The 26,729-nt window shown below is 36.6% G+C and overlaps 4 protein-coding genes and 4 non-coding genes across 18 annotated transcripts in view; 3 read left to right on the top strand and 5 right to left on the bottom strand.

The window, feature by feature from the left end:
* The window catches only part of LOC117572164 (phospholipid-transporting ATPase IA), a 28,868-nt gene extending 14,899 nt beyond the window's left edge, over positions 1-13,969 (bottom strand). For 5 of the 9 annotated variants that reach the window (XM_052005839.1, XM_052005835.1, XM_052005840.1 and 2 more), the window contains exon 1: positions 11,226-11,781. In XM_052005839.1, the coding sequence (XP_051861799.1) occupies positions 11,226-11,766 (541 nt within the window). In that variant the 5' untranslated portion in view covers positions 11,767-11,781. Of the gene's footprint in view, positions 1-3,099; positions 3,164-3,782; positions 4,035-11,225; positions 11,782-13,626 lie in introns of those variants that run through there. The other 4 variants (XM_052005841.1, XM_052005837.1, XM_052005836.1 and 1 more) reach the window with 4 other exon arrangements.
* Trnan-guu (transfer RNA asparagine (anticodon GUU)) lies at positions 4,403-4,476 on the bottom strand. The gene has a single exon. It is a non-coding gene; the product is annotated as a tRNA-Asn (tRNA).
* Positions 4,655-4,777, bottom strand: Trnal-caa (transfer RNA leucine (anticodon CAA)). The gene is made up of 2 exons: positions 4,740-4,777; positions 4,655-4,699 (listed from the first exon to the last, which is right to left on the bottom strand). It is a non-coding gene; the product is annotated as a tRNA-Leu (tRNA).
* Positions 5,171-5,244, top strand: Trnai-aau (transfer RNA isoleucine (anticodon AAU)). The gene has a single exon. It is a non-coding gene; the product is annotated as a tRNA-Ile (tRNA).
* On the top strand, positions 8,383-9,339 carry LOC117571483 (trypsin delta). Its single transcript, XM_034253648.2, has one exon. It carries the CDS (start codon positions 8,409-8,411, stop codon positions 9,174-9,176), a length of 768 nt encoding a protein of 255 aa, XP_034109539.1. The 5' UTR covers positions 8,383-8,408; the 3' UTR covers positions 9,177-9,339.
* On the top strand, positions 13,159-13,232 carry Trnai-aau (transfer RNA isoleucine (anticodon AAU)). Its single transcript has one exon. It is a non-coding gene; the product is annotated as a tRNA-Ile (tRNA).
* A 594-nt stretch (positions 13,970-14,563) lies between the features above and the next one.
* On the bottom strand, positions 14,564-26,711 carry LOC117571328 (centrosomin). Of its 3 annotated transcripts, XM_034253416.2 has the most exons (9): positions 25,324-25,672; positions 23,027-23,219; positions 21,012-21,055; positions 19,830-20,197; positions 19,684-19,761; positions 19,421-19,624; positions 17,829-18,011; positions 15,663-17,763; positions 14,564-15,598 (listed from the first exon to the last, which is right to left on the bottom strand). In XM_034253416.2, the coding sequence occupies exons 2-9, from the start codon at positions 23,128-23,130 to the stop codon at positions 15,336-15,338; spliced, it is 3,345 nt and encodes a 1,114-aa protein (XP_034109307.1). In that variant the 5' UTR covers positions 23,131-23,219; positions 25,324-25,672; the 3' UTR covers positions 14,564-15,335. The 3 variants fall into 3 exon arrangements, with proteins under 3 accessions (XP_034109307.1, XP_034109305.1, XP_034109308.1); XM_034253414.2 differs by lacking the exons at positions 23,027-23,219; positions 25,324-25,672 and adding an exon at positions 26,408-26,711; XM_034253417.2 differs by lacking the exons at positions 21,012-21,055; positions 23,027-23,219; positions 25,324-25,672 and adding an exon at positions 20,262-20,493.
* On the bottom strand, positions 21,082-22,345 carry LOC117571333 (lysozyme B). The gene has a single exon (XM_034253426.2). It carries the CDS (start codon positions 21,808-21,810, stop codon positions 21,250-21,252), a length of 561 nt encoding a protein of 186 aa, XP_034109317.1. The 5' UTR covers positions 21,811-22,345; the 3' UTR covers positions 21,082-21,249.
* Positions 26,712-26,729: the final 18 nt, after the last annotated feature.

Genomic DNA, 26,729 nt, shown 5'->3' with positions numbered 1-26,729 from the left:
CGTCATATCTCAACAGGAAACTGGTCATAGTAAATGTTGAATAATGAACCAGATATAACTACATTATTTTCAAGTTTGCTGATATGCTACATTTTTTCAATTTCTAATCGACTCTTTTATAAACAGTTTAAGTGCCCAAAGCATGTCGGTACATAAATTGAAATCAATTGAAAATTAATCAAAAAATAAAAATAAATCTTATCAATAAAATTCTTTAAGAATTTTACGAGAACAGTATCGAACACAGAGAATTCCATAAAGAGCCTAAAAAGGAAACCGCAATGCTACAAATAACATAAAATAAATAAAAAATAATAATCAATCTAAAAATGCTTTTCAAATTTAACGGCTAAATAGCTAAGAATTTAAATTTAAACTTTCTTTAAAATTACTTTGCAGTTTGGCATTCGCTATGAAAGGTAGTTAAGGCAGAAATTGAGTAAATTTCTACGACTAAATTACAGAGAATACATCAATAATAGAACAGGTGGCCAGGGAGGTGGTTCCGAAGCTATTTTCTCATCACATGTACATACGCACTGAATGAATTGAAATTGATCATAAATATTAATAAAGGCGCAACGTCAGTCGGCACGTTGTGAACTCAAAGTAATTACAGATGAAATTAGTAGTCCCGAATTGAAAGTGGAAAGGCAAGGTCATATAGCTACTACAATGCATACGATATGGTGGATGAGCAGAATACATACATATATTATATATTAATATACCGTAGTAATCCTGATATACCAAATCTAGGGTAAATTTGTTCAAATAATCTATGGAATCTGTCAAATAAGCAGGCCAAGTGTATAAAAGGCGGACTGTTTTTATTTTGCATCTATAAACATCTATTTATACATATTTGGCTAGCTATACACATGTATAATACGTATTTATTTTGGAATCTGTCCAAACGGATTTACTTTCACGTTTCGTGAATTTTATTTAAAAAGAAACCAATTTGTGAATCGAAATTACTGAATACATGTGTTTAGTCAACCGAGCAGAACATTAAGCAAGTATTGTACTCTAAGATGCTCTAAAGATAAACCAGATTCAAGTCAACTAATTAGCAGCTGTATGCAGTATATACTATATATACATATGTATATCTATATAATATACCGTTTTCAGTATTCAAGTACACATGTACCTGAACAGTCATCACTTACGCAAACAACTAACAGCTAATTCTGAGAACAAGTGAAACACCAAAAACAAGTCTCTGATGCATATCGCCTATAACACGACATTATAACTTAGACATACATGTATATATATTCAAAGTAAATGTATATTTGTGTATACTTAGGTCGCAAACTGAGTAAATATTAGTAACACTATGCCAAACCCGTAGAATTTTTTAAGGCATTCCAAATTGGGTCGGTGAAAAGAAGTCTAAAATCGAAACAAGTCGACTACGACATACCACTTATAGCTGGCAATACATAAACACTCGACAAAATATTTATATGCATAATTAAATATTATACATATACTATATCGTTTCTGTTTTGAAGCAAGTACTACCATAAAAAAAGTATAATAAAATAAATGTGCAATTGAACGAAAAAAATACAAATTAAAATCAAAATCCTTGAACCGATATAGGGTACAATAAACATTAGGACATTTTGTGCTTTATTTGTCAACAACCTGTATTATTTGCATAAACACACACGTATACCACATACATATTCTGTTCGAGTGGGAGTTATAGTATATAGTATATTTGTCAGTTATAACAGTGTGAAGAGAACATCGACGCATTTCATTCTCGTATATGTATTTGCTTTATGTTCGTATATATTGAAGGTAGTTACAAGGCCCATAAATGTCGCACAGTAACGACAGCTGAGCGACAGCTCATTGTGAAAACCGAATCAATACGAAATTATTGTCAATCGAACAATAATTGGATATTGGTTATTGATGACGTTGCTAGTCATAAAGTCGGGATCAAATATGAATACGTGTGCATCCAATTAATCACTAATCTGTTATGCATCTGACTTAAGTATTTTTCGAACTTAGTAATGCACAAAATTAATTCCCAATTATTAGATTACATTAGTAGCTGACCGGTTAGGTATGGTAACCCATAGTCGAGCAGACTTAGTTTTTGCTCTCTTGTTTGATGACGTTTCTACGCAAAGTATATTTGAACTGAGACTATAAATATTTTGGGTAAATAAATTGTAAAAAAGTTCAACCCATTTCGTCGCCCGTTTGAATGAAAATATTAAAAGCAAGAGTGAAAATAATTAACATCAACAAAGAGGAACGTGTGAAAGTGAATAGAGGTTACGTTTTGAAGAGCTTAAGTGTCATGTTTGCTGAAATTATTAGGTAGATGAGTCTGAATTACAAGCTTTTATTACACAAACCGAAACTTGTACGTACTAATTATTAAAAAAAATAAACAAATACTTAAAGAAAACTATTGAATGCACAGTTTCCAAACACATTTCTCCATAATTTCTCAACAACACAAAGATTCTATTGTATCCAACTGAAATTAATTCGAATTTACATTTTGTTGAAATGCCATTCAAATATTAAGTCATAAGGTTAATCGCCCATACAAGTAAGAACGCACCAAAATTCTCATTGCTTCATTTTAATATTAATTTTCGGAAACCCGTTTTATTTGTCATTTTAATTAGATGTGTTTCTTCTTAGAAATGCTTTCATGATTCTGGCACTTAAATGCATACATTTATTTATTTATAACCAAATGTCATAAAATGAGTATATTTTATAAGTATATAGAGAGATTTTACTGTACCCACAAGCGATGACGATATTGCTTTTTTTTATATTTCAATAACAACAAGCGTACGAAAAGAAAATTCGAAAAACAAACGTGACCGATGCATAAGCATTTTGTATACATACGAAATAAATAAATATGTATATTTCGTATTATTTCATCAAGTTGGTGAACAAACGTTGCGCACTATATAAGTAATATATATGTATGTATGTATTTATACACAATATGAACAGATGTATTGAAGTAATTATTTCTGCACTATTTGAAAAAGTTAATTGCGTCAATATTTATGAAAATAAGTCACTTTTCTGGGAAATTACCTTCGGAACTTAATTTGCGTTTACTTTTAGCGCAATAAATACCCAACATTTTCCCAATGGACTGTGACTATAATGTCGATATTGTTGGTTTATCAGAATCAACTGTTGGGATTTGTTAACAATCAAATGTGAGCACAAATTTCAACTGAAAAGTACAACGACAATTTTGTATTAAAAACAAAAAATATATGTAAGCGAACTTGCAGAAAGAAAGAAAACTACCGATAAATTGTATGATTTAAAACAGAAACCGCAAAACAAAACATGAAGAAACTAGTTTGAACAACCTTTGAGTACAAGTATGTACATATGTATGTGTGTGTGGCTGTGAGAGAAAACCGCAATTACAATAATAATGCAACAATGGCAATGAAATAAACGGCGAGAAATGCTAACACAATAAAATAGAAAAAGGGAGACAACAATCAATGTTGTTGGATCGCATGCTGTTGACAACTGAACTAGAGAGCTGGGGCAGACTGATGGGTAGCATTTAATTGAGGGGGCGCCAATACAATCAAAGATGTAGTTATGTACATATGTGGATTTGCGAGTACATGCCGCAATGGATCAACATTAGACTGGTCATGGTTTTTACTATACGTGCCACATGCCTAGTATACAACGTGGCCAATGTGGAGCGAATGTAAAAATGCAACTTGTTTTGCAAAAACCATACAAACTTTCAACTTTTACTGTTGAGAATCAAATTTGCTTCTGTCACTAAAACTGCACTCATTTCATATCAATCATTTGGAAAATCGACGCATTAAACTTCCGAATACACTGCTAGTTGCTTTTCCAAATAACTCAAAAAAACATATGGATATTTATGTACATAGTATGTATTATTTTCGAGCCAATTAAACGCCAAAATTCAATTTTGCCGACAGAAATGCGGTTTATCGACTTCGCGCGCGCGTGTTTGCCGAGCTACTGAGCGCAATTGCCCCATTGACTCACCTGTATGGGTGTAGCAGTGAGTGAGCGAGAGAAACCTAAACAAGCGCACACATTCACATTTCTAAACACATGGACACGTATACGAAGAGCGTCAACACAACAGAGTTAAGTGAGAGCTCACCACAAAAACAACTGGCGCGGCAACATAAACAAATTGAATGTTACTAAACTCACCACACTTCCATTGAGTGTTAATTTGAACTTTAAGTTGTAAAATTGTTTTATAAATTAACTGTATTGTCGCACAATTCATAAAAATTGAAATTTTTCAAAATTCATAATTTATTTTAACACCAAAAAAAGGAAATCCGCCTTTTTTTAACACCAAAAAAAGGAAATCCGCCCCCGGGTGGACTCGAACCACCAACCTTTCGGTTAACAGCCGAACGCGCTAACCGATTGCGCCACGGAGGCACTTGTTGAACTAGCAGGCACACCATCTTTTAGTATTCTGAGTGTGGCAATAGTGCGTTAAATAGTATTCCCTAGCAAAATATGCAAGTAACTGCATAAATAAATTCGTATATTTTATTATTTTTAATAAACAAAAAATATTATAGTTTTGTAAAATTTAATTTAAAAAAAAAATTATTGTCAGAAGTGGGATTCGAACCCACGCCCTCAGAGAGGACCAGAACGCTCACACGAACCCCTGATGAAGAGGTAAGACTTCAAGTCTTGAGTCTGGCGCCTTAGACCGCTCGGCCATCCTGACACTTGGAAATCGCAGGTCGAATGTCTGCTTTGTACGAAGGCGAATATTATTCTATGAAAAACTAGATGGAATGAACGATGTATTTTCTTTCAACATTAGCAAAAGAATTTTCTAAACTTTAGATATCTTTCGTTCCATTCATTATTTTACTCAAATTTAATGAAGTGAAAAATCAAATTGTGGCCTGAAATTAAGTTTTGTATATTAATTAATATTTAAAATAATATTTATGTTAATATTTTACTATAACAAGTAACTGCATAAATATATTCGTATATTTTATTATTTATAATAAACTCGTTTCAAATATTGAAATGAATTTTATTCATACACCATTCATGTATTTCAAATGCTGATTACCTCTTATAGTTGTTTTGTCAGCGAACAAACATCGGCCCATTAGCTCAGTTGGTTAGAGCGTCGTGCTAATAACGCGAAGGTCGCGGGTTCGATCCCCTCATGGGCCACAATTTTTTTTTTTTTTTTTTTTTTTACCTAGTAATAGTGTTAATGTGCAGAGCGTTACAACTGTATTGATTTTTAAAACGACGACTATCCTTGGAAACAGCACGCTGTGACCTGTAGTCATTAATTTACTTAACCACTATCTGCAATGATATTAAACGGACACGGAACATTTAGCCTAAAAAGCTTTTTGCAATGAGTGAAAAATGTCAACGTGCCCTGGCACAATCGCAACATGTAGTTTTCTTTACGCCGAGCACATAAGGACATCAGGACTCTGCCGACCCCACCGACCACCTGATGATGTCATGAGTAAGAAGTAAAAGAAATCCAGCTAAGTACGTTTATGTTGAGACATTGATGATCTCAGTGGTAGTCACTTTATTGCGACACAGTCCAACAGAAATGCTATTTAATTCTTTATCTTAAAAAAGATTGAGTTACGTGAAGTTAAAAGCTTTTGGTAATTGACAATAAGCAACGCAAGTTCTCGCGTCAGTTTAAAAATATAGGCAGATAAAATCGTAAACTTATTTGTAAAACTAACTAATATCATTTTATATTTAGATTTTCAGATGTTATTGTACTATTATTTTATTGAAACTTAATTGTAGTCAAAATATAAATCATGAATTAAGAAACCTATTTTTGATAATAAAGAAATTAATGGAATAACTTTACACTCTCAAACATATTTTTAACAGCTCAGCAGTCAGTTTTTTTCAATTCAATCAAGTAGTGTAAATAGATTGTAGACTTTATTTAAATTCCAGCAAAATCCTTTAAAATGAATACGTTGAAACCGGAGCTACAGGCGAACACCCAAGGACGCATTAAATCCATTCTCATTCGAAAAGATAGAGGCGATGGTGATGCCAATGTCAATAGAAATCAATCAAAGAAGCGCGTAACTTTTAAGCAGTTTGTAGAGTATTTCCCGAATGATCAAGATGTCCACATGGATGAATTCTGCCAACAATTTAACGACATTTTGGTAACCGCTTACGTAATTGCCTTCTATTTCAACTTTAATCTCAATTTTCTTTTCAGCTGCCAGGTGACGATCCATCGAATAAACTATAAACGTGCGAAGATGTTCAATCCATAAGTTTGTATCTATTTATGATTCCGAAATGGCAGGGTTGTATTAGTGGATGGCGTAATACACAAACAGCCCAACCAGCTTTTAGTCCATTGACCATTTTACCCAAAAGCAAACAGTCAACGGCAAATTTTGCCGGAAGCTGAGACCGTCCTTATTTTAGCGACATTGATGTTTGACATCCGTCTATTCCACAAACACTATTGCAAGTTTTTATTACGTTTCAGAATACGACGGAGCCATAAACAGTTACATCCTGGAAGCAGTGTGGTGGGGGCTGTTGAGCTGTCTCATAACAAATGTTTGTTCGTTTTCATATGTATTTTCCATAAATAATAAATTCACACGTTAACTATACTTTAGCTTTAGCGTTTAAAAAGGTAATTGAACTGAATGCCCTTGGCATATTCTAAATTTCTATTGATTCGAAAAACTAATAATATAGTTTGGTCGATTGTGATATTTTTGAGGAAAATAATTAAGAAGGCAACACTATCCAATAGTAAAAAAAGTAAGAAAGCTACAGTCGAGTGTACTCGACTGAGAAATACCCGCTACTCATCTTGAATGAAAGCAAAATATTGCGGTATTATTTACAAAATATACCAAAATACTACAAAAATACTGAAAATATACTAAGTGGTATATTTGGTATATCGATATAGTACACCATTCAAAATATACCATAGAAGGCACAATATACCAGATTGTCAGCCAAAGCAACTAAGACCCCTAGTAAGTAGAAGTTTTTGTCCATACAAAAGAATTTCTTTAATAACTTCCACAATTTTTATCTGATCGCAACCAAATTTTCAGGAATCATAACTATTACAGTAATTATTGCATATAATTCGTAACTCTAGCTTTAAAATTACGCTTGTTATTCGATTTTTTTGATTTGCGGGGGCGGAAGTGGGCGTGGCAAAAATTTGAAACAAACTTGATCTGCGTGCAAACATAACAAATGCTGTCGAAAAAAAATTATAGCTCTATCTCTTATAGTCTCTGAGATCCAGTGTTTCATACGGACGGACGGACAGACGGACAGACACACAGACGGACAGACGGACATGGCTATATCGACTCGGCTGTTGACGCTGATTAAGAATATATATACTTTATATGGTCGGAGATGCCTCCTTCTACCTGTTACATACATTTCCTGCCGGCACAAAGTTATAATACCCTTCTACTCTAAGGGTAGCGGGTATAAATATTAATTGTCTAAACTTGAATTGACACCAAAACTTGTTATAAAGGTTATGAAAGATATTTGAATTTTTTTGGAAAGTGGTTAAACAAATTTAAAAATCGACAAAGGAGACTCAATTTAAAACTAAGTTAAATCAAGGAAAAAGAAAAGACGAATAAGCAAAATTTGTATTCAATAGTGACTCACTTAATGTTTAAAAATATAAAGCAAATTAAATAATTCGAAAATTAGGGTAGACAAAGATTGCAAAATAAAGCTGTGTCGTTTTTAAATCTGATAAAGAAATATACACATTGTGGAATCAAAAATGTCTATCATAACAAACACGGGTATCAAATAAATATTCCCACAGTAGCAACGTAAATGCTCTAATCGTTTGTAATATTTATAACAGGCAAAACCCGACACAATTGGATTAAGCAGAGTCATGAAATCAAAAGATAGTGCTAGAATCTGACGACAATAGGTTGAACACGCATTTGGAATGCATTTGTAATGACAACAAACAATCGTAACTGCCAGCGAGACACATAACTATTCAAAACATCCTGAAATAAATTAATTAAAGCCAGATAAATTTGAATGGACTAGGGGGACGTTCAGGTGTCTTACGGGTCCAAAGCGAAATCGGGGCCATGTGTTACACGAATTGACAAGAGCGATTGTCAACTTAGTTTCGAGTGGAGCACTTAAAGGGCAATAACTGCAGTTTATTTACAATGGATCGTAATGATATCAAAGAGTGCGCAGATACAATTTCCACCTGTCAAAATTCATTGCTATAAAAGACGCATGCAACGTTTACCCAGCTATTCCATTCTCAACAGCCGTTAGCACTACAACTAGATAGAATGTTTGGCAAAACCTTAATCACAATCTTGGCTCTCTTGGCAACAGCCCAGAGCGCGTCAATTCCTTATGGATTAATAGCTGAGCAGGAAGGTCGCATTGTGGGCGGCACCCCAACAACCATAACAGCGCATCCTTGGCAAGTTTCGATGCAACGCTCTGGAGTCCACTTCTGTGGCGGCAGTCTGATCAGCTCCACCGTTGTGGTGACCGCTGCCCATTGTCTGCTCAAGGTGACAGTTGCCACGCTGAGAGTGCGCGCTGGATCCACCTATCGATCACTTGGGGGCGTCACCAGCAATGCTGCCTCATTTAAGATGCACGAGGATTATGACAGCAGCACCAAGATCAACGACATTGGCATCGTGAAGCTCCAAACGAAGCTGACCCTGGGCACCAACATCAAAGCCATCGCGTTGGCAACCACAGCTCCTCAACATGGAGCTGCCGCCAGTTGCTCTGGCTGGGGATCAACTTCCTATGCTGGCAACTCCTACTCCGCCAAGCTCCTGTACATCGACACTCGCATTGTAGGACGCACGGAGTGTGGCAGCTCCAGCTATAGCTACGGTTCTAAAATCAAGGATACGATGATTTGTGCGGCGGCCAGCAACAAGGATGCTTGCCAGGGAGACTCCGGTGGACCGCTTGTATCAGGTGGCAAACTGGTCGGCATCGTCTCTTGGGGCACAAACTGCGCATTGGCACAGTACCCGGGTGTATATGCGGATGTGGCCAAGCTCAGTGCCTGGGTGACTAAACAGTTGTAGTTTGGCTGGCATGAACTTTGAGCTTTAGAAACAATCTGCCGTTCTAAGGTACGAATGTGATAAGAGAATACTATATACATATAAGTTCAGTAAATAATGTTGATAAGTTGCACCGATGTTATTCAATGTAAAGTTTACAAAACATTAAAATTAATCATTGAGATCTATTGTGTTGCTCTTACTCAGTAGAATTTGTGAGAGAACAAATGCTATAATGAGCTCTTTGTTCGTGAATCAAATGCATAAAAATAGGTCGCATTTTTGAATTGGTTCAATGCAACATAAATTTTATATAAATTTGAAATACAAATTTATTGGAAATTTTATTTTATTTTTTCAAGGCTGCTCTTACGGTTAATTTGATAGACTTCATTGATACGCTTTTGACTTTTACAAGTAGATTTGTGGTTTATTTAAATTCCAGAGAATACTAAATATAGCCAAATATTGAACAAAATTCATATTTGAGAAATTTCATTGATTGGAGTTCCACTATAATCAAGATGTGGGTTTATGCACCATTTTCTCCACATATAGTGGACGACAAACAAATTAGTATTTCAAAATACTATCTAACAAAGCGATCAAAAACCATAAAAAGCTAAACAATCTGGTATTCTTGTAAAAATATACCAAATTAATATACTGCGAATTACAAAATTTTACAGAAATCTATAAAGTTTCCTATTATTTTGATGTTTAAATATGAGAAAAAGCTATCTCCAAATACAAATTGACTAATTAACACGATTTAATTAAAGCAAAAGAAAACAATTGTTATTTTTGTTTGCTTTTATTTTTCTAAAGTTGAAATAGTTTATTATCTTTAAAGCTATAATTTTATACAAATACTAAAAGTTAATGATTATCTTAGAAGTGAACAAGTAAGAAAGTTACAGTCAAGTGTGCTCGACTGTGAGATACCCGTTTGTTTGGTATGTCGATATAGTACACCATTAAAAATATACCATAGACGGCCAAAGCAACTCAGACCCCTAGTAAGTAGGCGTTTTTGCCCATACAAAAGTATTTCTTTAATAACTTCCACAATTTTCAGGAATCATAAATACTATAGTAATTATTGTATATACCAAAATTCGCAGCTCTAGCTTTAAAATTAGGCTTGTTATTCGATTTTTTTGATTTGCGGGGGCGGAAGTGGGCGTGGCAAAAATTTGAAACAAACTTGATCTGCGTGCAAACATAACAAATGCTGTCGAAAAAAAATTATAGCTCTATCTCTTATAGTCTCTGAGATCCAGTGTTTCATACGGACAGACGGACAGACGGACATGGCTATAACGTCTCGGCTGATGACGCTGATCAATAATATATATACTTTATAGGGTCGGAGATGCCTCTTTCTACCTGTTACATACATTTCCTGCCGGCACAAAGTTATAATACCCTTCTACCCTATGGATAGCGGGTATAAAAAGAAAACAAGAGACAATTCTTTAAAGTTCAAACTTTAGCAGCATTCCAAGTTTTGAAATCTTGAAATCAAGTAACTTGAGAACCTTACTCACCTAAATTTGAAATAGTTTATTAACTTTAAAGCAATAATTTCATACAAATACTAAAAGTTATTCATTATCTTAGAAGCAAAAAGAAAACAAGAGACAATTCTTTAAAGTTCAAACTATAGCAGTATTCAACGTTTTGAAATCTTGAAATCAAGTAACTTGAGAACCTTACTCACCTAAATTTGAAATGGTTTATTAACTTTAAAGGTATAATTTCATACAAATACTAAAAGTTATTCATTATCTTAGAAGTCAAAAAGAAAGAAAGAGACAATTCTTAAAAGTTCAAACTTTAGCAGCATTCCAAGTTTCGAAATCTTGAAATCAAGTATTTTGAGAACCTTACTCACCTAAATTTTAAATATTTTATTCTCTTTAAAGCTATAATTTCATACAAATACTAAAAGTTATTCATTATCTTAGAAGTCAAAAAAAAGAAAGAGACAATTCTTTAAAGTTCAAACTTTAGCAGCATTCCAAGTTTCGAAATCTTGAAATCAAGTAACCTGAGAACCTTACTCACCTTCGTATTCCTTACGCTTGCTGCGTAGAAAAGACGTAGTCATACGTAGGCCGCGAGCTGCATTCGATAGAATTGATGCCTTCGAATCCTTGCGATTACGAGCTTTGTGCCTGCCACTATTGTCGGCACCTCCGATGGGCTGGCAGGAGGAGAGTGTGCCGGCGATGGAGTCGGATTGTGGTGTCACCGGCGTATTTGGGGTATCGGAATCGATGAAACCGAGATTGCTATTGGCACTGTTAAGGTGTATGCTCGTATGACTGAGGACAGGCAGTTTGCCACTTAAAGATGCCGCGAGCTGCTCATCCAAGCCGTTGGTCGATTCACGTTGCGTGAGATGCTCTAGAGATTCAAAGTCTCGATTAACAGCCGGCGGCATCGAGTGTCGAAACCATGACTCCTGACGATGCTGTGCCGCTCGTTGTTGGCGGCGTCGCTGGCTGGCAATGCTGGGATTGCAGCTTGAGGTCGTGTTGGTTCTGTTGAGTTCGATGGAGATGGTGTTGCTGTTGCGGCTGGCATCCGGGCTATGACCGGACATCTCGACTAATCACTAAGGCACTTGGTTCAAAATTCACTTGGGTGTTTTGATTTTATTTTGAGGGGTAAATATCATAAATAGTTTCGCAAGGCACCTTATTTTGTTGTTTGTCTTGTTCATTCATCGGTTATTATATAATAATATCAGTTATGTAAGGAGCTCATTTTCGGATTATTCACAAAGAGTTGCGCTCGAGAATGAAAACAACCTTGAACATATTGTTTGACATGCGTTGAGAACTAAAACAACTGACAGCCCCAACGGCAGTTCTTTTACGCCGCCCATAACTAATATAGTATGGTTATAGTACAATATAGTATAGTCGTAGTACAATTATTTGAAATAAAAGCAATGACAGTTTTCAACAACTTGCACAAAACATCAAAAATTCATTCATTCGTTATAGCTGAAAATCATGGTGCTTGTTCCCGACACGCATATGCATTAAAACAAAACATACTAAGTACATCTATCTCTATTTTAGACGAACCGACAATAGTATAATTGTTTGACAGGTCACTAGATAGATAACTACATATCTCAGTATGTACAATGTGTAACGATTTAAACAATTTAAGGTAAATGCACAAATTTAAAGTCAAAGAAAGCCTTCAAATTATCGAACTGATTGTAGTTAGCGGGCTGCCAGTCAAGCACGCCCAACTTCATTGCCAACTTGGCTCCGCAGTGTCTGAAGATACACCTCCTACTGTTACAGTTACAGCTACAGATACAGATACAGATACATTTACACAACTATTTCAATTTGATATAAACTCAACTTGGGGGCACTCAAGAACAAAGTTGTTTGCATTCATAACTAATAAGTTCGGGATGTGTTGCGATTCTCCGCGTTTCATTTGCGTGGCTCAACTTGTTTGTTGTATATTCGATAATAATAATCACGCGCAAAAGCGGTTTAAAAATGCGTCCACAACGTGCAAAAGCCAAAAGCCAACTGTGGACAGTCCGCATGAAACGAAGGAACATCGGCTAAAGCACTGCTAGTCAATATTTCGTCCTTCGGTTTACTTTACGAAGCTCACAGCGGAAAGTTGTCAACGACGAGCTGGGCGAAAGCAAGAGCAAATACAAATTGTATGGTAAATAGACGCGACGCACAAGATAGTTTCTTTAAAAGACCCTTGCAATAGAGTAGTATCATCCCATTGAAAGCAACAACAACAAACACACAATAAAACAACAACAATAAGCGATTCCATCCAATATTAAGTCGATATGCAACTGGCACAAACATTCAAATGTATTTAACTTTAGTTAGTTCAATTTATTTATTTATCTATTTAAAAAACATTTCCTCCCCCATTTAAATGCCGCAATTTCCATTTCGCTTGCAAACATATTTCACTTTAGGAAGCCGAAATACAACATGGCCCATTAGCTCAGCTGGTTAGAGCGTCGTGCTAATAACGCGAAGGTCGCGGGTTCGATCCCCCCATGGGCCAAACATAATTTTTTTTATTTACTATTTTATTTTTTTCTTAATCATAATTATTCTTAATTTTCATCTATAAACACAATATAACAATATATATATGAAAGCTCTATCAAAAGTATTTGCATTGAATGCAAGTCGGCACACAAACAAAGACGGTATTGTAAATGGCACACATACAAATGTTGCCGCTAAACAATCTTATCTTTAAAAGTAGCCACTAATACTTCAAATTTGTATTAAGATATTTGAAAATAGATTCATCGTCTATATTAACAATTTCGTATAGGGAAAAAGAGTTTTAAGGCGTTACGTTATGAATCATTTAAACAAAATTAACCCGCTTTCACGCTGACACAAACATTGACACATTAGACATGTAAATAGTTTAAATGTTTACTCACGAGTATGCAAAAGTGCTGCAAATTCATTGCGGGAGCGGCGTTGTTGTTGATTTTGTGAAGAATTGGAATTCGCATCCTCTTCTTGAATACGGTAACGTGACACCATGTGTATGTTATTATATTGTAGTTCTAATGTCGGTAAGAGTTCGGTGCAACTAGTGAAAACAACAACACAGAAACAAAAGCAGAATCACGCGCAATAAGGGCAGTATAAAACTAATATCATTATAGCACAAGCTCTTTGTTTGCCTACTATCTTTTATTAATTAGTCCACACATCTATGCCTTGTTGAATCATAAAATTGTAAAAATGATAAGCGAAAACAAACCGCAACAAACACACACGCGCGCGGAAAACGCAAATGTAAACACACACGCATTCAACATTAAATACAAAATGTAATATAACATAACGTATGTTATTAACAGTAACAGATTAAAATTTGTTTAAAACTAATTTTGTAATTTTAATGAAAATATTCTATGGTAATAATGAAATTGTATATTTTATTTTATTTTATGCATTTTCGTTATTATTTTTTCGTAAAAGTGGCGATGGAAAAATTTTTATATAAACAGCACCTGAAAAGCTTATAAATTTATCGGAAATTGCGAAAACAGAGCTTTAACAGACACAGCTGTTTGTTAACATAAACTATGACCAATGTTTTTGTTTCAAAATGCACAAATTAAAAACGTTTAAGTGTATACTGTACGAATTAAGAATTATATTTATAGTAATTAATTATAGTAAGAATATTTTATATTTTATTTAAATATAGCAATAAAAGGAAATAGACGGGAAACCTTACAAGTACTGCCAATCTGGCAACGCTAAGCAAATAAAAGCCATTGAAACGTTACATTTAAATGCTTGCGTCCCTGCCTATAATCGCATATAAATAGTAACATTCTAATAAGACAAAAACCAGAAACATGTTGTTTAAAACGATTTACAATGAATTTTATTTATCGGATCATGGTACAAAACTTAAGTCTAGTAATCTTCTTGACAACAAATTTGTACAGATTATACATTATTGTACAGAAGAGATTATTTGAGAACAAGCAGATCATAATATAATTTCTATGTCCGTTCCGATTGTAAACTGGAAACGATATTCATGGCGAATTCGGGAAATAAATAAGAAGTATTAGGATAATTGATTAAAGAAAACAAATTAATAGATTAGTCTCATATTATCGTTAATTTGATATGGCAAGATGGCATTTGGAGTGATATAGTTTAATTTACTACCGAGGAGCGAAATGTGTTCATGCAACATATGAATGTAATTAGTTTACTTTTCTGAATAGTTAGTATTGTGCTTATTGTCTACTATATATGTATGTATGTATTTATAGTCATTCAATATGAACGAAGGTTTCTGGTGAATACAGTACCAGTTAGGTTTAGATGTCAGTACATTAAAAGGGTATAGATATACTTGCATATATTATTTTACATTTTATTTTATACAGTCTTAGGAAAATGCAAGTATTATTATTTAGATTAATAACTCGTTGCGCAAGTAACTTTCACATGAGGTAATTTACAAAGAACATAAAATGGAGATAATAGTAGTAAAATAGTAAAATACAGGTAAATAGTAAATTTGTGAGATATTAACAAAATGAACATTTGTCAATTTGTGGACGATTTTCATGGCGATGATAATGTTATGGTTGTGCTTCAATCAAATAAAATGTTATAACACGTTTTCCATGTTCGAACGAACATTGCGCAGTACATTGTGGGTTTTAAGTATTTGATTCTTGATGTCTTTTTCAACCTGTGCTTTAGCTTTGTTAACCGCACACAATCTTTTATAGGTGTCTTCAAATGAACGTTTGGTGTGCAGTAATTTACGTTTTAATTCGGCCATTTCTTTTTCTACCTTTGCACAGTCGTGAACTATTGTTATTTGTCCCACAGACGATGCTGCAGCAGCCTCCGAGTCAGGCGACGAATCTGTCAAATTAATAATTGCTTTTTTTAATTTTCTCGTTTGTTGTATGAAGTGAAGACAACTTACCTTCTTTTAAGTCCATATTATCGGTGTCTTCATTATTTGCTGTAAGCTCCACAGTCTTAAGTAGTGCCCGCTGGGCATTTGATAGTTCCACGCTTACACCTCGGCCCACATCGCTCTCAATGCCCAAATCCGGTGATGGGTTGTTAATACGTCCAGCAGTCGCTGAGCTAGATGGAGCGTTGGCTTTATTATTGGCCAATTGTAATGGGACCTCCTCAGATGTGTAGCCCGATTGAGAGGCATCGATGCTATTGATACGACTACACTGAGGATATTGTTGCTGCTGTTGCTGCAGTCTTTGCTCGTCCTGCAGCAATGTCAGCTGCACCTTCATTTCATCCAAACGTTTCTCTAGCTGTAGTTTGTCGTTATATGCTTTTGTACGTTCCACGATAGCTTTGGAGGCTTGTAAAGTGCTCTCGTCGACTTCTTTTTTGAGTGAACGTGCAGTCAGCTCATTTTCAACAAGCGTTTGCTTAAGCTCCTTTTCACTTTCTTGATAGAACTCCACAGAACGCTGCAACTCGATAATTTGTGTCTTAACCTCCTCGTACTTGGTCAATGCCACCCAGTTTCGCGCCAACTCTTCTTGCTGCAGCTTTTGCAGTTCCTCCAAGCGCTGCGCTGCTTCATGTTGGTATTGAGTCAATTCAGCGTGAGCCCTTTCAAGACTTGCAGTATTCTCTTCGTCCATTTCTGCAATTTTTTGCTGTGCTTCCTTCAGTTCAAGTTCAGTGATCTGTGCATCAGCACGTAACGTATTTTGCGCCAATTGCAGCTGATCAATCTGCTGTGTCTTCTGTTCAATTAGTTGCTGCAGCTCAACTATTTCTCTATCATCCTGACTGCCAATGGCCTGTAGATCAGCGATCAAAGTTTCGTTTTGTGCGCGAAGCTTTTCCAACTGTTGAGTTACCTCAATGACACGCAACTGTTCCTGCTTCAAACGATTGTCCGCATCTACCAATTGGCATTGTGCTTGCAATATACGTTCATCACGCTGTGCTATCAGAGACTCGAGCTGCGTGATTTTCTCACTATTGCGACTGCGCTCCTGCTTTAGGGAATTCACTGAGCAGGCGTGCCCTTCGCTATCGGATTCACTGCGATGTTTTTCAGCGTATACGAAACTGCTGGATGTATCTTCTAGTCCAATACGGGCCAAGGACACCTTGCGGTCAGGCTCTGACCATGCCTCTGATTCGCTCTGATTGTCCTGCTGCTGTTGTGGCAAAGGCAGCGAACGTCGCTCCTTGCGCAATTGTCCATCCGACTTGAGAAGCTTGTTTTCTTGCTTTACATTTGCGGTTCCGCAAGCATTTATCTCTTCGTGTGAGTTATAAGTACGATTGCATTCGTCAGCCTCAGTATACAATATCTCCGAGAGTTTGCTTAGCTGTGCCAGACTCTGATCAGCCAATGAAACGCCCGTTACGGACAAAGTCATGTTCAGGCTCTTTGACAAGTCCAAACTGCGATCAATTGCCCGACGCATTGCATGACGACGATCAGCAGCCAAAACACCCAAGACATCCTTGTGTTTAAGCAGCGAGTTGAGGAAACCTGCGAGTTCCTCGAGACGATTTGTGAGAACACTGCAAACATCAGCACACTCAAGCCGCCATTTGTTTGCGCTCTCCACATCGGCTTGCATGGCGTGCAGGTCGTGGCGTAGCTGTGAAATCAAGGCATCATTCTGCTGCATCTCGTTCAGGCGATGAAGCAGCACATCGGCTTTTTGTTGCAACAACTTGTTGCGCTTCACAGCTTTCACGTAATCCGCTTCCGAAAAGGAGTGCTGCAACTCAGCGCCTGTTGTTGAGTCTTCTCCTGAATGGTCCACAGACTGCTGATGACTGACGAGCTTGGTGAGTCGCTCTACCTCACGATTCTTCTCCCACAGTTCTTTGTTAACAAGATTCTGCAAGTTAGCGGTCTTCTTCTTCACCTCCGATTGCAGTTGCTTGATAAGTTCGTCCTGTTCTAGAATCTGCAGCTCATAGCGTTGTTTCAGGCTGTGTGAGATGTCCTCGGTGCACGTCTCAGTATCACTCAGAGAATGGCGCTGTGCGGATGGTGATGTCATTACCTTCTCTTGGTTCTGCAAAATTAATACAATGAACATAAATATGTATATATATTTGATTGCCATGAAAGTCTATTTACCAATTGCGTCTGCTTCATGCGCTTGATCTCGTTCTCCTGACTGTTCAGTTTCTGCATCAGCTTTTGAATCGTGCGACAAGCTTTCTCATGGACCCGTTCGCGTTCAGCCAATTTCTCTTGGGCATCCTGTAGCTCGCATATCTTATCGGCCAACTGAATGCGAAGCTTAGGCATGGAATCATCCTAAAATTAAAAAAAAAAATGCCACAAAAATGAGAAATTGGCCATTTTATTTTGATATAGTAGAATTGAAAATATACAGTTTTAGGATGGCGACATTAACGTAAAATCTGGCATCTATATTTTGAATAGTTCCCAATGGTGAAGAGGCATTCTAATACTAGTTATTTTTTTATGTTCCCTATACACAATATTAAAAAACATCACTTGGCTTTTCCAAAAGTAAACAGTGAAAAATTAAAGTGATTAATTCCAGAAATTTACGTACAAAATTTTTTTGCGATTTATTTAGCTTTTCATTCAACCATTTCATAACGTTAAATTTTATTCCATGAATTACCCAAGAATACTGCTGTCCCTATATGCTAACAATATTAACTTAGAACTGCAAAACGAAGCCATGGAGACACACATTCGAATACGTTTGAGTTGGACACAGCGCACTGTCGCACACCTGCGCCACTCTGGATTTCGGGATTTCGGGCATCGTCACAGACAGTGGGCAGTGGTGCGCTATTGGCCGGAAACACAGATTGGCGCATCGATGAACACAGTGCTGCTATTTGATCGATTGGAGGCAACTTGGGGAGGAATATAGAGTCATCAATTGGACTGCAAGGAGCACCAGCGACCTAACAATTGACGCAATCCAGTAAATGGCGGAAGCGAATGATTGTGGAAAGCCGTGCTGGGCGCGGCAACGGATAACGGCAGAGTTGGAGCTTTATATTGCTGCGGATTAACAGGCAATAAATTAACGTGATCATTCCTATTTCAGGCATTGTCACCTCTGGCAAGTAAAATTGTAATTTCTTCTCTCGTCTTAGGCTTTGGTAATCAAAGAATATACGGCTCGCTGCCAGAATGGAGTTTTGCGACAGTTGAAAGTCACATATGGAATTGAAACGTATGGGATGAACCACAGCAATGCGACTCAAGTACTGCAATTGCTTGCTTAGATCTTGATAGAATTCTTTTTCGCGTCGCACTAAATTGACTTGGCTATTTTGCTTGTTAATCACGTTTTCGTATTCAATCATGCGATCGTAGAGGCTTCTATTGGCCCGATCCTTTTCACTGTTCAGATCCTTTGGTAACAATAGAGGAGTGCTGTCAGCAGTTGTAGGCATATGAAAGAAATACTCACTTCAATCATATGTATTGTCTTTTGTTGCACATCTAATATATGAATTGCCTCGCCTATCCATTGATTTTGACGCTGCACTTCAAGCTCACTGGCACTCAAATCGCAAAGCAAACGACGATTCTCAGTTAAAGTATCACTTATCTCCAACCGTTGGCGATTTATAGTTTGCTAAAAGTTCAGTTCAAACTGTCAATGTCTTTACAGCCCCAGGTCGATTTCAAAGCAACGCAAAACAATTAAAAGCAAATATTTAAATGAAACTTACGCTTGCCATAGCATCGGCTTCCGTTTCCTTTTCAAGTTGCTCCACGAGTTCGGCATTTTTGATCGCCAGCTCCTCAATCTTGGCCTCACACGCCGCCAAGTTCTCCTGTCGATCTGCTAGTGCACTTCCCATTGCATCAAGCTGCTTATTGCACTCTGTCTCCCGCAAATCGGCCTCCATGAGAGCATTCTCCAATTTAAGCACCTAGTAATGGAAGTTTGGTAAGTATTTGTTTTTATTATTGCTTTATTTTTTTAACTAACCTGATCCTCCAAACTCTTGAGTTTCTCGGAAGACAGCACGTCGAGGGATTTCCTAGTTGCTTTCTGCTTGGCACTTGACTGCGATTAGAGATTACAAATTTTAAATTATTGCAAAGCATTTAAGTAACAATTAGTTGGGAACTCACCTCTAACTGATGTATGTATTGCTGCATCTGTTCAATCATTGATTGACTTTCGATGTCCGATCTCTTCTGTATCTCTTCATGTTGCGTAATAGCACGAGCCGCATCCTTTAGAAGTTCCGTCTTCTCGTCGACTCTCTTTCGCAGAACTTCAATCTCAATTTTCGAATCTATTAGTTGCTTCGCTAATGACTCGTCTGTATTTTTTCCGCGCGCGCCTTGTTGGCTTTCCTCCATGAAGTAGATTCGCAGTTTCAAGTTGAAGTTCTCCTTGCGCAACGTCGACATCTGCTCCTCCAACTCCCGCATGGAGCGACCCTGCAGCGGCGAATGTATGCCTCCAGGCGCACGTCCAGCATCGAAACTGGTATCTATCATTGGGAAAAACATAGAATGTTTTTGATTTAAATTAGAATAACATCCAAAATCTCAAACCTGTGCAACCTGAACAACCACTACATATGGAAGAGCTATGAGTGGTGGAAGGCTTTGGCGACATTGATGATAGCAAGCCATTGTTTTTGCCCATATTGGCAATAAGTAAAAAATATAAAAAAAAGTAATCTGAGTTCTGATTTGCGAATAATTACAAATGACGAGTGTCTTTCCAAACTAAACTATTGCTTTACGAGTATGTGACATTCTGAGCATCGAAATCCTGACCACACAATAATTTGCTCTCATGGCTTGCTATTTTTAAGTAAATTCCGAAATTTGAAGATTTTTATACCCATTGTGTAGAATGGTGTTATAACTTTCTGATTCCTGAAAATTTGGATGTGATCAGATAAAAATTGTAGAAGTTTTAAGAAATACATACTTTTGAATGACAAAAGACGACTACGTACTTCAATAGGGTATATTTTGTACTCTATGTTATATTTTAAATGTAGTACTAAATCCATATAGCAAATATATCATTTGGTATATTTTTTTGGTAGCGAGTATCTTACAATCGAGCACACTCGACTCTAGCTTTTCTACTTGTTATTTATTGCGTTACGCGTAATATTTGTGGAAGCACAATATTAGTAATCAAATCAATAAAACTCTCAGAATCAGAATGTAAATTTGGAACTTCTATATAAGATATGAATACTAATCATCTCTTCTCTAGATTAATAAGTTAAGCGTAATCTTTAAATATAGAAAAAGCATTGAAATTAATATGATAAACATAATTACATGAATTCTCCAAAGTGGCATCTTGAATTCCGCCGGGACTTGTGCTGCAATGACAAAATATAAAAACCCATTAAGTTAGTTAACAGCAACAGAAACTGCTTTTTTGCCTTATCAACATATGATTAATAAAAAAACCAACACATGCTTCTATCTATAGTTTAATGTTCTGGTGTAATTATGCAAATTAAAAATATAAATATGCTTATGATATCATAATGCTACAATAATAATAATAATCTCATTCCATTTCCTTCGCGACAATCGTCGTATTCTCCTCCATGCTTGTCTCTGTAGTTGAACCCGTTGCATTATCTGGGATTTCAGTGGAATTAGATTGACTGCGGTCGCTTTGGTCGTTTTGGAAGCACTCGTCCGGGTCGACAAGTGTTCCGTTGCAGAACTGCGGGAATACCGACCAAGCCGTCCAGCCCTGTTGCTTTCTGATAAGTTGAGCACAACGAACTGCCGCTGTGATATCGTCGATGAGCAGCTCGTTGCAATTGACGTTGCACCCGTTGAAGGCGTAGTAAGACGTGTTTGAGGGCGGAGCACACCAATATCGATCGCTGATCTGGAAGAGACCGTAGTCCTTGGAGCCATCAGCATTGCTTTGCCCCACAACATGCGTATTGAAGCGACTCTCAAAATCGGCTATGCACAGCCACTTGGCCAATTCCTCTTTCGGCACATCCAATATGTAAAGTTGCCCAGCCAATTCGCAGGGCTTTAAACGGATGCCCAACAGTGGCGACAGAAACAGCAGGCAAAACCATGTTCCCAGACCGAAATTGTGCATCATATTGCTTGAGAATATGAGCGGCAGTGAAGCAGCTGGCTTTGACCAAGACTCAACTGAGAAGCCGTCGCAGTGAACATTTTAAGCCCGAGTCGCACAATCCACCACACGCCAAGACTTAGCGATGGGCGATATGAGTGATTTCTTAATTATAATACACTTGAAATAATACTCGACCTAGTCAATTTTACTACATCATCATCTGTATTTTGGATTATTACTAAATATTGAATAGATTGGGTTAACTTCAATCAATCTAGCAGAAAGTTACTCACGCTCTCCTCTCTAGTGAAAAGGTCAATTTAAACAGGTTTGAATTGATTCAAATGCTGCCTTCTAACACCTATAATTAACGAGTAGTTTATGAACACGGCATATCTACTACGTAATGCGAGTTCTAAGCAATTCACAAAGTGAACATACTTTACGGAAACGTTATGAAGTCAACTTTTATGATAAGAATTCGTGTCAAAGATCTAGATTAATCCAGATATGAAATTGTGACCGAACCCCAATGCTACTAGTTAGATGTATAAATAAAGCATAGAACGTATTTCTCATTTAATAAAAATACAACAAATAAATAAAAAGAACAATTTTATTAAAAGTTAAGGGAATGCCCCCTTTACTTCCATTCAATAAGATAATCATTGTGCATTCTAAATTTTGTATGAATTTCGAATTTTATCTTTCATCCAACAAAAATGTGTTTTCGGTTTTTATTTCCAGACAAAAGACAAAAGAACTGCTTTAATGTATGCTCATTTATTTTACTCTAATTTGTAGTATTCATGTTTATAATAAGTTTCAAATCAATTCATATAAAATTATTAGATATTACATTCTTTAATTTCTGTGTCATCCAATCTTAAGGTTACTTAATTGTCTAAGAATTCTGTTACTTAATATGAAATTAAAATATCACATTAATTTGTATAGGCATACAACAGAATGTGTATTGATTTACATACATTGTATTTGGAAACAAATACCGATATTCGGTCTTGGGTTTAGTGAAGCGTACAAATTCTTGCCTAGAACCAAAGACCAAGGCGCACCTAGGCTCCCCCAATTAAATTGAACTTTGACGTCATACCGAGCACAATCTCTATAGTATTGTATTGGGTACGGCTCCATTCGAATAACATGCAAAATTGACACACAAATAAAAATACAATGCACATAAAAAAAAACAAAAACTTTTGAAAAGAAAACTTACCTCAACGAGCCGCCCGAAAAATTAGATATTGAAAATCGTTTATATGGCGGTCGAGGAGAATTATTTGAATTGTTGAGAGACGTTGAACGAAACATTCCCGCCATAGTGTGATATAGTTGAATTTATTTTGTTAGTTCACATTAACACAACGCGAGCACCTTGAGTTATTGTTCACTCCAGTACATTTAATACACTGAACGACGATATAAATGAAATGTTTTAATTAAATTGATCGAATGCGTCACCTTGTAGGTTTTTGGTTTTGGTTTTGTTTGTCGAGCTTATCCTAAATAGCTTTGCGGCACACCAGTCTAAGTATAACTGCAACTTCACTGCAGCAAGTACTCAGTATCGAGTCGATTATATATGTATGTACTATATATTTACGTGCGATACTTCACGGCGTCAATGAGTCATTGCGCTGCCGGATGGCGGATAGTTGCTGATGGGAAAATGTCCCCGAAATGATTGCGTAGCTGCCGCACCAGGAGCAAAGCACTCTTCACACACACGCACACGCACACGCACACTGTGCCTAGAGTGCACATAAATATATGTTTAGATGCTCATTTTGAGGGCATCTCTCTGCCGAATCTCTGATGCGTTCGTCTGTCAGCTAACCAACCCGCTACCGCTCATGAACCAGGCGACAGACGACAACGAAGACGACGACGACGTCGACGTCGACACATGTGGGACACGCATTTTGGCGCACTTCACGTGTGCGTTTTGCTTTATTACCGTACGTACACCGTATGCCAAAATTATTTTGGGAAATGAGCAAAAACACAAATATAATATGCAACTATCATGTCCAAATCCTGGGCAACAATTGCTAATGTTCCGTTCTGTTCTGTTCTGTTTTGTTGTTACAAACCGATTTGTTTTGACTCAGTTGTCCCCCCATAGCTATGGTTACTGCTGCGGCTAAAAATCAATTGGATTGTGTAGAAAACTAATAAGGATTAAATTTGTGCACAACAGGTGTCGCCTTCTGACCCATTTAATTAGGATAGTCAAAAGTTAAATGTCAGAATTTTGCCTAACATATTTTATCCTAAAAATAAAAGCTAATAACATAGATTTTTACTCTGCCTCCTCCTCAAGAATAATGAACGATCTGTTATAGTCTTAAATCAAAACTAGTAAAAAATCTGCATTCAAGTTTTAACTTTAATTGACCCTTTAGTTACTTATAAACTTTCTTATATAAGTTCTACTTTGAAATTTCATGCTATAATATGTAAACGTAAATACATGTAATAAATTATATTAAAACCCACATTTGACAGAATAATAGGAATGTGAGTGCTATCAAATAAGAATCTAATCTCTCAATCCTTTATAGTTGTTGAGATCTATCTCGACTCAACAACTTATACTGTGTATAATACAACTGTATATGCTCGTAGATGTCGTCTCCTGACTGTTGCGCACTTTACTTACATAATTAAACCTAACAGACCTTTTCTAAATTTTGTAAATAAAAGGGTATGCAAAGCCAAAGGACTGACAGCTTTGTTCGTCGTCTTTTTAAGGAAACAAGTAGGTGAAATTCGTGACATTTATGTATATAACAAACTATTGTTGTCTCCTACATTATCCAACTTATGGTACCTGCAAATAATCCACAAATTATCCGTAATACCTACAATACCTGTACATGATTTGCATTAAAATTGCGGTGACTGTTGGATTTTAAGGGCCTTGAAAATAATTAACAACAATCGTGACTTGGCGCCAATTACTCTGGGAATGTTGTTATTTTTCGTAATAAGAAAAACAACCCCAATCAATTGGGGTAAAGCTAAAACGTAAACAAGTAACTTGTTCGAAGCGTCTGACCATAAATAAAGGCATCTTGTCAACACTAAATTGAGATGCATTGACATTAGAGCGAAGTGCACTGAAAAAAATAATGGTCCGCTAATCGCTAGTGTTGTTTACAACTGTACTGCAGAGAAACATAGTATGGGGTGCTTTTCAAGTTGCAGCCCGCATCGGAGGGTCATTGAAACAACAAGACTGTAGGGGTAACTGTCTAACAATGGAAATCATCCTTATGTGTATAAAAACACACACACTCTCACACACTTGTATGTGCATACACCGTTATCGCTTGGATTAAATCTCATTAGTGCACTACGCACTCATAAATAGTATTGCTTCTAACAAATATATATGTATGTACATATTTTTCCACTATGTACTATATTTAGACTCGCAGCATCGACAAAGGAAATCAACAACAAAATGAGGCGCGTATCCGTAATTTATACACACACAAATACACTTACACGCACACATATATATGCATATGCAATTTATATAAGAATATATTTCGTTAATTTAGCAACGTCGTTGGTCTGAAACTTGAGCATTCATCGCGTTCATCTGTCACAAGTTCTGAGTTTTAATTCTCACTATTATTGTATGTACATACATATAAAGCACTTTGTAGCGTATTATATACGAACATTTATGTACATTGTATATACACTGAACCAACGTTATTTGGCTACTATGTTATGTGTGTGTACACATTGTTTAAACAAATACACCAAAAGCAAAGAACTGATAGGCGCGAGACGAAGCACAATCACAACAAACGAGGCGAACTCAAATACGAAATATTGAAAATAATGCTCTTCATTAAATGTCTAAATAAACCGAATGCCAGAATAGAACTGAAAATGCGCATCAAGATAACCGAGAGAAAACCCCAGAAGCAGCGACAACGGCAGCATCATTCATGCATCCGTGCGCTCGCTCCGTAAGGAAAACGCGCTCACCACATGTATAAACCAACACATACATACATACGAATTTAGTGAGGCAGATGTGTTTCTCATGTTTTCCGGAGCGCTCAGCTCACCCACCGTACCACCATATGGCTCGTGTTGGTTGCGCTCTCGCGCCAGCGTAAAATGGGGTGGGTTATGTACTTATGCATCTGTGTACATCACATACTTGCACACACACCCGAACGTCGGTACATGTCTACATAGATATGTGTGTATGTATGGCTGTATGGGGGAGTTGATGATAGCAATGGAGGAACCTTCTACTCTCAGTGCTCATCTGTTAATTAAATATGATCTTTCGTTGTCAGTTCATGCAGTTTCTTGCTCTGCTTCAGATGGATGAAAGTCAACATAAAATTGTAGTACTCTTGTGTGTTGCGGATCATCAACATCTAACGTTGCGACAGTGTATCACTAATTATTATAAATTTAGTTTTGGATCAATGCCAACTTGATGCACTTGCGAAAGTGCATTACCAAACAAACTTCAAAGAAATGTACATACATATGTATGTATGTATAAATGTACGTAAAGGTAAAAAGTGTACAATAAGAATTTAGTGAACTTTGTACTTACTCATCTATACGTTTGGATAGCGCTTCAGCTAGGCTTTTCAAAACCCTTGGGTCTACCTCAGCGGCTCCGTTTTCCGCAAGAAAACTTGTCATGGTTTCTATCAATGAGATCTCCTTTAAAGATGATGTGCACATGGCATCGCTGTCATGCACATCCCGTGGATTTTGTTTTGACTGGTCCTGATCCATTTTCCTCTTAATATAAGAACTATTGGTAAATATGTAGAAATGCTTCAATGAAAAATGCTAACAATTTATAAACAATTATAAAAATTGACCGCGCTCTTCACAGATGATTTTGGCGTCTATATCAGATGTTATCG

Source organism: Drosophila albomicans, chromosome 3 (genome assembly GCF_009650485.2).
Source record: "Drosophila albomicans strain 15112-1751.03 chromosome 3, ASM965048v2, whole genome shotgun sequence".
In the NCBI taxonomy this organism is placed as follows: Eukaryota; Metazoa; Arthropoda; class Insecta; order Diptera; family Drosophilidae; genus Drosophila; species Drosophila albomicans.
The sequence above is the reverse complement of the archived record's forward strand: the minus strand, read 5'-3'. Positions and strand labels throughout refer to the sequence as shown.

Coding starts and splice junctions, on each gene's coding strand:
- LOC117571483 (XM_034253648.2), top strand. CDS start 8,409: ATGTTTGGCAAAACCTTAATCACAATCTTGGCTCTCTTGGCAACAGCC.
- LOC117571333 (XM_034253426.2), bottom strand. CDS start 21,810: ATGATGCACAATTTCGGTCTGGGAACATGGTTTTGCCTGCTGTTTCTG.
- LOC117571328 (XM_034253414.2), bottom strand. CDS start 26,595: ATGGATCAGGACCAGTCAAAACAAAATCCACGGGATGTGCATGACAGC. Junction 21,056..26,407: donor CTATCCAAACGTATAGATGA/GTAAGTACAAAG, acceptor TTGTCATTGCAG/CACAAGTCCCGGCGGAATTC. Junction 15,599..15,662: donor TAATATGGACTTAAAAGAAG/GTAAGTTGTCTT, acceptor TTAATTTGACAG/ATTCGTCGCCTGACTCGGAG.